Raw genomic sequence first — 13,142 nt, forward strand, 5'->3', positions numbered from 1 at the left:
AAAAGCAAACCTTGCCGGTACTGGGAACCCAGGCGTTAGGTAGAGTCCCCACCCCTCTGTAAACTGACTAGCAACGATTCACAGCTGTAAAAAGCCGTGGTCGTCAGAAAATGAAGAAAGAAGGCGGGAGATACTCAAGCCAAAGAGAAATTGTGCCTCTCATTGTTATGCTGTAACAAGCAAAAACAGAAGCAGCCTTGCTATATAAAGTGTCATTTATCTCAGATGCTTTTTGACAGTTATTGTAAGGGAGAAATGGTAGTAAAGAAGTGAAGTGACATGAAAGTGAAAATAAAATGACCATTCTCCTTGCCATGGTTGGAATGTATATTTCAAACGAGGGGTAGCAGACAAGCAAGCACTGTATTGTTGAAAATTATTTTGTCCCCATTTTTTGGGACAGGAGGAAACCCTAAAATGATGCAAGCTTGTATGAAAATGAAACTTCTCAGCCCTAGCTCCAACCGTAGGTACTCCAAGGCCTTTCACATCTTTATAGGTACATAAACATGTTTTATTTCATTTTCTTATGAGATTATATATGCATACCATTCTATTATCTGCTTTTTTAGATAAAAAATAGATGGTGGAGGTCATGCCGTGTAGCGCTAATTTATCCTAATGTCAGCATGGGTGTACTGTACCCTAGTTAACCATCTCTTAAATGGCCTGTCCATATATTTTTCCCTTTATTCTTAAAAAATATATTTCATTAGGATACAGATATATTAATCCTTTGTGAAATACATGGCAGATATTTTCTAGAACTATCAGTCTTTTGGTTTAAAATGCCCAGGTTTAGTATTGCTTAAAGCAGTCCCCACTTAAAATTATCAAAATGTTTTCCTATATTATCTGTTAATTCTTTTTATAATTTTGGTGCTTTACTCATTAAAACATCTGAAAGTTATTTTTGTACATTAAGATAGATGTTTAGTCATTTTTCCTGAAATCAATTGTTGAAATCAATTTCTTCCCCCAACTAACTAGAAATAATAGTACCTTAAAATAGTAAAAATGTGTACGAGGGCAATTTTTTTCTTTTTCTTATTCTTCTATTGCTTAGTTCTATACAAATACTAATCTCTTTGAAAATGACTTGCTTTTATTTTAGTAATTCATAAAGCAAGTCCCTCTTCATTGGTCTTTAAAAGTTTTCTAGGATATTATTACACCATCTTTCAATAAAATCTAAAATAAACTATGTTTCATTAAAATAATCTTATTAGGATTTTAGCTATTATTTAATTTCCAGTAAATTCTCTTTATCAAATAAGTTTCTTTACTGTTTCTAGCTTACTAGGATTTTTGCAGAGAATGGATTTTGGTTTACGTCCAAAGTTTTTTTGTGTTTGTTTGTTTGTTTGTTTGTTTTGGTCTGTTTCCATTCGCTAGCACTTTGAGAGCAGTTTTAAATAATATACATTGATTGTTCATTTGGTCTATATATTTCTTGTTCTTAAGATGATAGCTTTTCATTACTATTTAATTATACATTTTTATCAGGACTGAAAGTTGAATTTTTTGGCATCTGTCAGGACTTTCCATGTGTTTTTCTTCTTTGACTGATTAGGATGGTAAGTTATTTTAGTAGGTTTCTAGGTTTCCAGTTTGTGAACCAAGCTTACACCTGGTCATGATATAATATTTAAGCATATAGGTTCCTTTTGGTAACATTTTTATTTAAAATCAATAATTGAGTTTCATCGGTAGTCTTTTTCTGTCATCTTTGCCAAAGTTTGATATCGAAGTTATGCCACTTTCCTAAAAAGAACTGCGAAGAGTTCCTTCTTTCTCTGCTCTGAAGTAATGTAGATATTATAATATATCTCTGTTCTTTAAAGGTCCGAAAGAGTTCACTCATGAAACCATCTTGGCCTAAAAGTACATTGTTCTTAAAATAGCAACTGTATTTAGCAGAAAGGTCCAGAACTTTAAAAAGGGAACAAAAACTCCTTAAAATAAATAAAGGAATTTAAAACACCACTAATATTGACAACAGAGAACTGCTGTACTGATCCTGGTCATTTTTATTCCTAGCTCCCCCTACCCCCTTTTTTTATGGTTAGTGAAAATGCTGTTGGTAGACTGAGGCTGATAATAAAATGTATTACTTCTCTTTCTCTCCTCTATTCCAGTTATATAAATAAAAGAAAGGGTGTTGCTTCTACATGGGTAAGTTCTTCTATGCCCTGAACTAAACCAAGAGTGAAACTCAATTGGAAGAGCATCAGTTTCAGTTTTTTCTCATTAACTTCCCATTTTTGCTGGGAAATTTCTTCCTTTAGAAGTGATAACCAAGCTGACATTCTACTGTAGACAAATCCCATAAAGTGGTTTCAAAATGAGGGGGTGAGAAAATACACAGCTTAGTATGCTTGTATGAAGTGGAAATCATTCTCACAGTCCAGGGCTGGCTTCTAAGGAATACAAACCATCTAACCAAAGCCTACCATTTTACTTGACTAATAGTTTACTGTTAATATGTGGATAATAATGTATTATGTAACCTTTAATAGAGTCATTAACTTCTATAAATGATTATTTTAAACACTTTGATTACTTTTAAGGATATGACTTTAGGCAGGTCATATAATTTAGCAGTGTACATCTGTGAACTATGGATAATACTTCAAAACACTCATAAGTGTTATTCGCAGAGTGATATAGACGTTATGTGAATGGTTGGATATTTGAGTATTTTAATTGATTATCTGTTAATCTAGAAAAAAATAATTATTGACATGATTTGAGGATGTGCTTTATAACAAAGACTGCATGTTTGTTGAAACCATATCCATTATCCAAAAGTAAATGGTAGAGGAAAATAGAAAATCGCCTGTTGATGTAAAATATCACCATTTAACTATTCTGATGTGATGCATTAGCTGATTAGCTGTTACTACTATTTATCCATTTTGTTTTCTAACACTTTATAAGCATGAATATTACTGTTTTATTTCAACTCACTTGTGTTGAAGTATATCAATCCAAGTTTTAGTTTCTATATCCGGTAGGATTTATGCCATGACTGCCATTTTTCCCTTGCTATCTCCTATGCTTGTGTTATGGTTTTCAGTCATGGGGAAAGAGAAGATAATTATCTAGAGTAGGTACCAAAACTCTCTTTGTAGTTCAGGACCAAAATTCTGAGTCATCCTCAAAAAAAGGATAACAGCCCTGGCCAGGTGTCTCAGTTGGCTGGAGCATTTTCCTGTGCACTAAAAAAGTTGCTGGTTCAATTCCCAGTCATGGCACATGTCAAAATCGTGGTTCTAGCCCCGTTCGGAGGCTTATGAGAGGCAACGGATCAATGTTTCTCTCTCACATCAATTTTTCTCTATCTCTTTCATTCTCTTTCTCTAAAATCAATGAACATATTCCCGTATGAGGATTAACAACAACAACAACAAAGGATGACAGAAAATATGGAATAAACTGCCTTGTGGGTGGGTGGCTAATTAGTGTACAAAGTCATTTAAACGAGGTGCAATATTTGACAACTGTTCAAAAAAATTTAAGATGATTGGAACAGGCAGTGGTACCAGGTTCCTTGCAAAACTGAAGCTAAGTCTTTGGGACCTATGTAATATATGTGTCATAGTTTTTCAATACGTAGACTAAAAACATTTTTTGTTAATTATGGTAAAATGCACATAACATGAAGTTTGCTATTTTTACTAAATTTTTAAGTGTACAGATCAGTAGTGTTGAATGTATTCACATTGTTTTGCAACCAAGAAAAACAGTTCTTAAAAAGGACTTATTTTTTAAGGAAAAGTTTGGGAACTAAGTAATAATGATAATTGTTTTATTGGGGAAATGTCCTATATAGTAACTTGCTTTTTCTTTCTTTTACCTTCAGAAATATACTCTCTATGATGTTAATTATCAATCCTCAATTGTGAGAGTAAACAGTTTGAGCATCAATGATCTGCAGTAGCTTTCACTTACCACCAATATTTTTTCTTTGCAAAAAGAGTTTATTGAAAATAAATTGTTAATAGTGAAAATAAAATCTGTCTTTCAAGTCATTGCAGTAAGGAAATATTGAAAGTTGAGTGAACTAAGAAAAAATATATGAATTCCATTTTGATGGTTACTTAGTAAGTAGAAGTTTATAAGAATCCTTGAAGTATTTGTGTAGAATGGGATACAGAGAATCGTTCCCTTGAGCGGCAGAACAATCAGGTAATTTTGCCATGGAGAGAGACTTGCTAAAAGGACAGAAATCAGGGACTCAAGTCCCTTCATGACAATATATTATTTAAAATTACTTGAAGAAAATCAACTGTTATTATGGGATATTTAAATAGTTTTACTATTCAGAGCCTTTTATTATGTGACATTTCATGACTTCATATATTTGCTGTCCCTAAACTAGAACTACCTTTCCTTTAATATTAATGTTTCTCAACCTTTTTAAAGCCATATTTCCTTTTTGATAACCACTGAAATCTCATAAATATTAGATTGTAATATGTTCCCCTGCTTCCTACAGTCTTCTCTTACACCTCCTCATACAGAGTATAAACTTACTCTTGTGGTACCCCTATTCAAAAATATTCTGCAGTGTGACACCATAAAAGTCCTAGAGGAAAACATAGGTAGGAGAATTTCAGGTATCCCACGCAGCGATGTTTTTGTCAATATGTCCCCTAGACCAAGGGAAATAAAGGAAAAAATAAACAAATGTGACTACATCAAACTAAAAAGCTTCTGCACAGCTAAAGAAACCATCACCAAAATGAAAAGGGAACCAACTATGTGGGAGAACATATTTGTCAATGATACACTGGACAAGGGTTTGATCTCCAAAATATGTAAAGCACTCATACAACTCAACACCAGGAAGACAAACAATTCAATTAAAATGTGCAAAGGATCTAAACAGAGACTTCTCCAAGGAGGACATACAGAGGGCCCATAGATACATGAAAAGGTGCTCAACATCACTAGCCATCAGAGAGATGCAAATTAAAACTGCAATCAGATATCACCTCACACTTGTCAGAATGGCCATCGTTAACAAATCAACAAACAACAAGTGCTGGTGAGGATGAGGAGAACAGGGAACCCTAGTGCAGTGTTGGTGGGAATGCAGATTGGTGCAGACACTGTGGGAAACAGTATGGAATTCCCTCAAAAAACTAAAAATGGAACTGCCTTTTGACCCAGCAGTTCCACTGCTGGGAATATACCCTAAGAATCCTAAATCACCAATTCAGAAGAACTTATGCACTGTGTTCATAGTGGCACTATTTACCATAGCCAAGTGCTGGAAACAGCCTGAGTGCCCATCAGTGGATGAGTGGATCAAAGAACTATGGTACATTTACACAATGGAATACTAGGCAGCAAAAAGAAAGAAGGAACTCCTAACTTTTGCGACAGCATGGATGGAAATGGAGAGTATTAAGCTAAATGAAATAAGCCAGTAGGTGAAAGACAAATACCATATCATCTCACCTACAAAAGGAATCTAATGAACAACCTAAAATAATGAACAAAATAGAATCACAGGCATGGAAACATGGAACAGACTGAAAGTGACCAGAGTGGAGGGGAGGGGAGAGGGGGATAATGATGGAAAGAAAAGGAAGGGACCAGACAAAGAACATGTATGAATGACCTACAGATGTGGACAACAGTGTGGGAATTGACTGTGAGAGTGGGAGCTGTGACGGGCAGAGGAGGACAAAGGGGGGGAAATTGGGACAACTGTAATAGAATAACAATAAAAAATGATTTAATAAAATAAAACATATTCTGCAGAGCCCTACTTTATATGACTTATGAAACAGATTTTTAATATTCAATCACCATTTTTAAACTGCATAACCCGCCCTGTCTTCAGATTCTAACATGTCACCTACTCAGAGGAGAGGATACTCTTTGCATAGCTGAGCAAGCTAACTGAGAAGTGCCGTGTCTATGTTTACCTCTGAGGGGTTGAACATCACATGCTCAGTTTCTCTTAAGATATTATATTGTTTAGTTGTGTACATCAGCCCATAGAATTTGATAAACAGTATGAAATAAAGTACAGGTAGAAAGAAAAAGGAAATGAAGCAAAGCTGAGACGCATGGGTGTGGTCTCTGACTGCAAAGTCTTTTAATTCTCAAAAGATAGCACAAAAAGTTTCACCAAGTTCTAACATCCAGCAAAATGGAGAACTTGGTCTGGGGAGCTTTCAGTTTGATCAGTGACCTTGCCTTACTTTGTTTATTCTGAGGCATTTAGCCAACCAGCTTATGGAAAAAATGCAAAATCCAATCTGTTAATGCTGGATCTGTGATATTTAAGTTTTTTATTATATCAGCTGTCTGACTGGGACAAAGTTCTAGTGTAGTGCAGTGGGCTATAGGTATATCCACAACTAAAGCACAAATTTGCATAACCAAAGTTTACAACCTGGAAAGTGAGACTAGAAATGCAAGCTGTCATTTTGGGGAATTGGCTGCTCTCTTAAAAGTGGGAAATAACCATAAGTAAATGTTACAGGTGACAGTTTTCAACCATTTCCTTTCTTCAAATAAGGAAAACACATGTACTTTTAAGTGTCTTCAAAGGGTTATCTTAACTCTCTGAGACAGAGTATGTCCTTTTATTTATTTGTATATACTACATTATTGACTTATTTTCTGCTTTTTTTTCTCATGTGTTTTTGTGAGTGAGGAGGCCAACATAGAATGAAGATATAGAAAAGGTAAGAGGTATCTCTCACTCACTTAGTCACCTCTTCGTTTGCTAAGGTGACAACTTTTCTTAAATAGAATCTGAACTCTATTAATTCATATCCCAAGGGGGTGGGAAAAACAGATGACTTTCTTTTTTAGGGCAGAGTGGAAGAGGTAGCACTTAGATAAAGTGATTTCTTTCCTCCATCCTGAAACTGCTTTAGATTTAAACTGACCTTTTAATACGAATATGAACACTGATTTAGAATAGTCTTAGCTGTAGGGGAAACCCAGCAGAGGAGCCCTTTCCTACCTTTCAAATCACTCACACTTTTCTCCCACCCCACAAAAAGTAGGCTTTATTAATCATAAGTCATTATAAATCATTCTGGGATGAAGGTGGTAGAAATCTACCTTTAAGCTTGTGATTCTTTTCAATCTTGGTGTGTGTGTGTGTGTGTGTGTGTGTGTGTGTGTGTGTGTGTGTGTGTGTGTAAATAATCAAAGTTGAGCTGCTCTGCTCTGGTTGAACTGGACAGTTGGAGGTGGAACATCGTTTGACTCACACAGTCCCAGCCTCAGTGGAGCTCCACAAGCACCACTACTTACCTTGATTATTACTTTACTTATTCCGGATTGGTTACCTGTTACTTGGCAGCATAATACTGATTGCGAAAGACAATGGGCTGAAGATATTTTATCTATAAAATAGGAAAAGAAGTTCATTAAAAAGGAGAAGGAGGCTGGGAGGAATTAGAGTACCACTTCAGAAGTACCACTCCATATAATAGGATTCCCAGAAAGAGACACAGAAGGAGTGAAATAGCCCAAGAAAATTTCCAAGAACTGAAGGACAAACTTCCAGATGAGTTAAGTACAAAATCAGGAATCAAAATGACTCTGGATTTCAGCAAAAATAAATGGAAGCTGGAAGAGAGCATAGTAGAGTTTTCCAAATTTTGAGGAATAATTCCAACGTAGAATTCTTAACCTGGGAAATTATCAATTAAATCTGAGAGTGGAATAAAGATATTTTCAGTTATGCAAGATCTCAGAAAATTTACTACACAAACATTTTCTCAGAAAGCTCTTGGAGGGTTGACTCCACAGACAAGAAAACAAAAAAAAGGTAAAGATTTGGGAAACTGAAAATGAGGGATTCACCTAGGGAGAGAGAGAGAGATGGATAAAAGGAAAGCCTTCAGGCATAGAGATCGAGTCTAGACTGGAACAAGTCTGAAAGCTCAAGGAGAGATTCTTCTAAGATGAAATGATAGAATAACTGAAGTGTGTGAGAGGATTAAAGAGTTGTGTTAGTGATAATAAAGCAAACAAGAAGTTTTTTTAGGAAAAAAGTTTTTCAGAAAAGGAAAGGAGCTATAATATACAGGGTGGGCAAAAGTAGGTTTAAAGTTGTAATAAAAGTAAATAATAGAATACTTTTGCCTACCGCTGTATTAAAAGGCTCAGCAGTGAATAGCATTACATTGTCATAAGAAAATGAAAGCTGAATGCTTACTCTAACCAAGAATCAAACAGGGAGATGAGGAGGGAGGTTGTTAAAGAGCTTAATCCTTATTTTGCATAATGAGATGATAAGTAAAACTGAAAAATAATAGTGTCAATATGAGTAGTATATTATTTAGAGTACAGAAAGAAATACCAGAAAGAATCAGCCAAAAGAGTTGAAAATGGTTGCCAGAGTGAGGCAGGAAATGGGGAGAGGGGAGTAAGGGATTGTTTTTCTTAAGCCTTGTGAAGCTATTTGGCTAATTAAAATATAGCTTTGATTTAAAAGATAAAAACTGAATTAGGGTGAAAAGAGCTAAGAGATTGGATTATACATTAGAGAGACCCGAATTTACCTGGGTCTTCTATTTTCTAATTCTGTGACCTTAGTCATTGTATTTAAATTTTTGGAGATTTTGTTTCCTTATCTAGGAAGGGAAGATAATATATGTTTCTGCAGAGGGGAGATTAAAATAAGGTAGTTTATGTAAAACATCTAGCAAGTAATGTTACTGCAATAGGTGTCAATCCCTACCTCTATTCCCTCCTGTTTCCCATGAGAAAAATAGGGAGCCACCTCCTTCATTGTTAGGATGTTTTGCCATTTAAACACAAGATTGAAATTGTCCTTCTGTTCCATGGCTGTGTGCCTCTTTGAGATTGAAGGCATGCCATTGGGATTTATGTCTTTTCTCAACTATCTGTAAGTAGTTTGAGAATTTAAATAGAATTGAGATGATGAGAGTATTGGTAGGGGAGCATCATGTTAAAAGGACCACTGCTGCTTGATATAAAACATTTATATAGATTGATGAGTTGTGGAAATTTTACGGAACCAGGATCATTAGAGTGCTATTCTCTGGGCCATCTGCCAAAGTATCAAACTACCTTTAAAAAAAAACCAAGAAAACAAAAAAACCTATAACTGACAGCAGGTCAGGCTGCCTGCCGCTACAAAAGCCAATATTTGAGAGGCAGATGCTTATGTAAAGGAGAGTGGTTTATTTGCAGATGCTGGTAACCTGGAAGATGGAGGGCTCACATCTCAAAGCCCATCTCCTGAAAGATGGGGGACTTGTGTCTCGAAGCCCATCTCCTGGAAGATGGGGGACCCACGTCTCAAAACCCATCTCCGCCTCTCAGTGGAAGCAGAGGTTTTTATAAGGAGGGAGAGGGGAACAGAGCAGAGATCTAGGGAGGGGATTGCAAAGTTCTCTATGTACAGACTAGCACAGCCCATTCTCATAAGACAAGTAGTGGTTCCGTGTGCAGCATCCTAGTTTAGTCATCATAGATTCACGTCATCTGGCTTCATGTCATCCTGGCTCCATGGTTGAAGGTCAGCAAATCTCCCAGAGCTGGGATGCCTGAAAGTCAGGATTTGTATCTTTCAAAGTTAATTCCTAGGATTCTTATACAAACGTATTGTTCATCTATAAGGCACGTATTAGTCAGAGTCAGCACTTACAGAAACAATATCAAAAGAAGAGTGGGGTGGGTTACAATTTTGAACTGTTAGAGTTTTCTAGTTACAGAACATCTTCTACCTTAGCAAATGTTATTTTTGTTTTCAAATTCTATACGCTTCTCCTGCAACAATTCAAAAAGCAGATTATTGTGGAGCAAAAGGCTATTTCTCTGCCTTGGTGCATATTTGTGTTTTACAGAGTACAGTGCTTTCCCTGTTGTAACAGACCCCCTAGAGGAGTGATTCTAAATCTGTTTTATATTTGCTTCTCCCTCTTACCTAACCACATCCCTCCCCTGCCCCAAATATGGTATAATTCAAGAAGGCTTGGACAAAGTTTGCTGATCTTTTTTTTTATTTAACTAAATGATTCTAATGTACTGACTGATTGGAAACCCTACAGCATGCTCTATCTACCCCTACGTTCTAAATTGGGGCAGATGAGGGAACTGAGGTTCACAGAAAGCTTAAACGACTTGCTCACTCTCATCAACAAGCATGCTGGACTCAACATGTATTCTGTATGCTAACTCTGACTTTATCTTTGGTTGACTAGGCTTTTTAATTTTGGTTCTAACCTACCAATTGTTTTAATAAAGAAATTAATACATTTCACACAGATGTGGCATCATTTAAAAATTAAATTTGGAATCTTTTTATTTTATTTATTTATTTTTTAGAGAGGGAGAGGGAGGAAGAAAAGGAAAGAAACATCATGTGTGGTTGCCTCTCGTGTGCCCCCAACTGGGGACTTGACCTGCAAACCAGGCATGTGCCCTGACTGGGAATCTAACCAGTGACCCTTTGGTTCCCAGGGTGGCTTTCAGTCACTGAACCACACCAGTCAGGGCTGGAATCTTTATCTTACAGTATCTTTTTTATTTTTTCAGATACCAAAGGAAGTGATATAGCAAATCAAAAAATTTAATAAACTTCTACTTCCCTACCACAAGTGTCAGGATTTACTAGGTCTGAACATTCAGATTAGAGAAAAAATTGGTGTGGCCCTGAAAAGAGCGGACATTTGGATAATTTGGGCACAAATACAGGTTTGAAAGGTTGGTTTCTCAGGCCAACCAGGGATTTTTGGGTCCTGTCTTGGGAATATTCAACAGTTGGAGCAATATAGTGTGTTGCATGGTGTAAAAATAGTGTGTCTGGTTTTAAACTTTTACCATGTTAGTACATTTAAAGTCACACCGTAAATATCTTGGGAATGACTGGAAATGGAGATCTTGAAGTCTCTGAAACCTTATTTATTTTCTTATTGGAGTTCTCACAATTACTTGTGATAAAGCAAGTTCTGACTTGTAGTCGTTTGCCTAACAGCCTGTAGGTGTCCTCAGGGAAATTAAAAGTGAGGGTATGAAGAGCTGTAGAGTCCTGTGCCAGTGGTTAGGAGCACAGAGTACAGCTTTATAATTACACAGACTTTTGCCTGTTTACATTTATCATCGGTAATATTCTCAAGGCTAAATGACTGCCAGCAATTTAAACTGTAATTTAAGAGAAAAGAAGAGGCCTTTTTGTGAAAAGGTCCTTTATCTATCTCCTGAAGTTTAACTCTTTTAATAGAAGAGTTGTCTCTCTTTTTTTTAAATCCTCACCCAAGGATATGTTTATTGCTTTTTAGAGAGAATGGAATGGGGGGGGGGGGCGGGGGAAGAAACATCAACGTAAGAGAGAAACATTGACATGAGAGAGAAACATTAATCAGTTGCCTCCCATATACACCTCAACTGGGGATCAAACCCACAACTTAAGTATATGCCCTGGCTGGGAATTGAACCCATGACCTTTTGGTGTACAGGACAATGCTCCAACCAACTGAGCTACCCAGCCAGGGCAAGTTCTCTCCTTTTATAATAGTAAATGACTTGAGATTCTGTAGAGACCCCTAATCTTAACTCATGAGATTTTAACTGTTTTCAGGAACAAAGTTGTTCTTCATGAATCTGGTGCAGTCTATGACATTTCTTACATTATTGTCTTCTATTTGGGGGACTTTTTTCAGATTATTTGAAGGGTTTCTTTTTCCCCACACTTTTCTGGTTAAGACCAAAAGATAAATACAGTGTCCTACTCTTGTGAAAGATCATTAGTGACACTATTTTATTTTATAAATTTGGTAGAGTGGAAGAGAAAGACTTAAAAATTACATTCAAGGACTTCCGGCCAAGATGGAGGCTTAGACGGACACGCTAGGTCTCCCTCTACAACCAGATAGGAATACAACTACTTCAAAACAAAGGATAACTAGAAATTCCAGAAAATAAAGCTACACGGAAGCCCAACACATGAAGTTATAAACCAGCGGTGCCATTTGGGCAGGTAAGAGTTAAAGAAGGCAAAGCTGTCTGCGGAGCGGCGGCGGGGGCGGGGCGGCGAAAAAGCCCGGAGGCTTGGCGCGACTCCAATCAAGCCCCTGCCGGTGCGCGACTCCGGCGCTGGGGAGAGCAGTCGCAGCATCGCCTTGAACAGTGAGGCCCAGGGGCGCGGGAGGACGGATCCCGGTCTCCTAGCGGAATAACTGTGTGTATCCATTTTGGACCCCCGCCCCCAAAGAAAGAAAGCACCACAGGGCTGCGAAATAGGTCGCAGACAGGCGCCGGGCGCTGACTTGTGATGCCAAAGGGCGCCGGTCGCTGGGTCATTACGAGTACACAGGCACCGCCCCCGACAGCCAGCCCAGGAAAACAAAACGCATCTGTCAAAATGAGGCAAACAACTATAGAGATCCCGGTGGTGCAGCTCACCAGACAGCAGATAGAGAACCTGACAGATGAACAGATAAGAAACCTGTCAGAGGCTCAGTTCTGGGCCATTGTTATCAGGTGGCTTACAGAATTCACAAAAGAGCAGGAAAAAGATATGAAAGAAGCGAAAAACTTTCATAACGAAAGGAACAAAACCACGTACGAGACAGATGGTGAGGAATCCAGAGTTCATTTCAACAAACTGGAATATGGAGAAGGAAGAAGCAGTCAACCAATGCAGCGAGAGGAAATAGGAAGCAACAATGAGACGATCAGAAACCTCTGGGACAGCTATAAAAGGCCCAACATAAGAATCATTGGTTTGCCAGAGAATGAGGAAGATGAACTAGAACTTGAAAAATTGAGTGAAAACATAATAAAGGAGAACTTCCCAGACTTGGGGAAGGGAATAGACCTGCAGGTCCAGGAAGCAAGGAGAGTTCCCAAGAGACTGGACCCAGGGAGAACCACCCCAAGACACATTATAATCAAAATGTCAAAAATTAAAGATAAAGAGAGAATCTTAAAAGCAGCAAGAGAGAAGAAAAGAATTATGTACAAAGGGGTCCCAATTAGACTATCAGCTGACTTCTCAAGGGAAACCCTACAAGCAAGAAGGAACTGGCAAGAAATATTCAAAGTAATGAAAATCCAAAACCTACAACCACGAATACTCTATCCAGCGAAATTGTCATTCAGAATAGAAGGACAGAGAAAGTGTTTCCAGG

The 13,142-nt window shown here is 37.4% G+C and overlaps 1 protein-coding gene across 8 annotated transcripts in view; it reads left to right on the forward strand.

The window, feature by feature from the left end:
• TANK (TRAF family member associated NFKB activator) overlaps positions 1-13,142 on the forward strand; it is a 104,507-nt gene that overhangs the window by 26,103 nt on the left and 65,262 nt on the right. Inside the window, exon 2 of one of the 8 annotated variants that reach the window (XM_090280259.1) lies at positions 404-499. The exons of 5 other annotated variants lie outside the window; for them this stretch is intronic. In XM_090280259.1, coding sequence (XP_090136385.1) covers positions 418-499 — 82 coding nt within the window. In that variant the 5' untranslated portion in view covers positions 404-417. Of the gene's footprint in view, positions 1-403; positions 500-6,675; positions 6,711-13,142 lie in introns of those variants that run through there. 2 more of the 8 variants (XM_090280292.1, XM_090280277.1) reach the window with 2 other exon arrangements.

The sequence above is a fragment of the Furipterus horrens genome, unplaced genomic scaffold, assembly GCF_987537825.1.
Source record: "Furipterus horrens unplaced genomic scaffold, mFurHor1.1.pri manual_scaffold_1, whole genome shotgun sequence".
NCBI lineage: Eukaryota > Metazoa > Chordata > Mammalia > Chiroptera > Furipteridae > Furipterus > Furipterus horrens.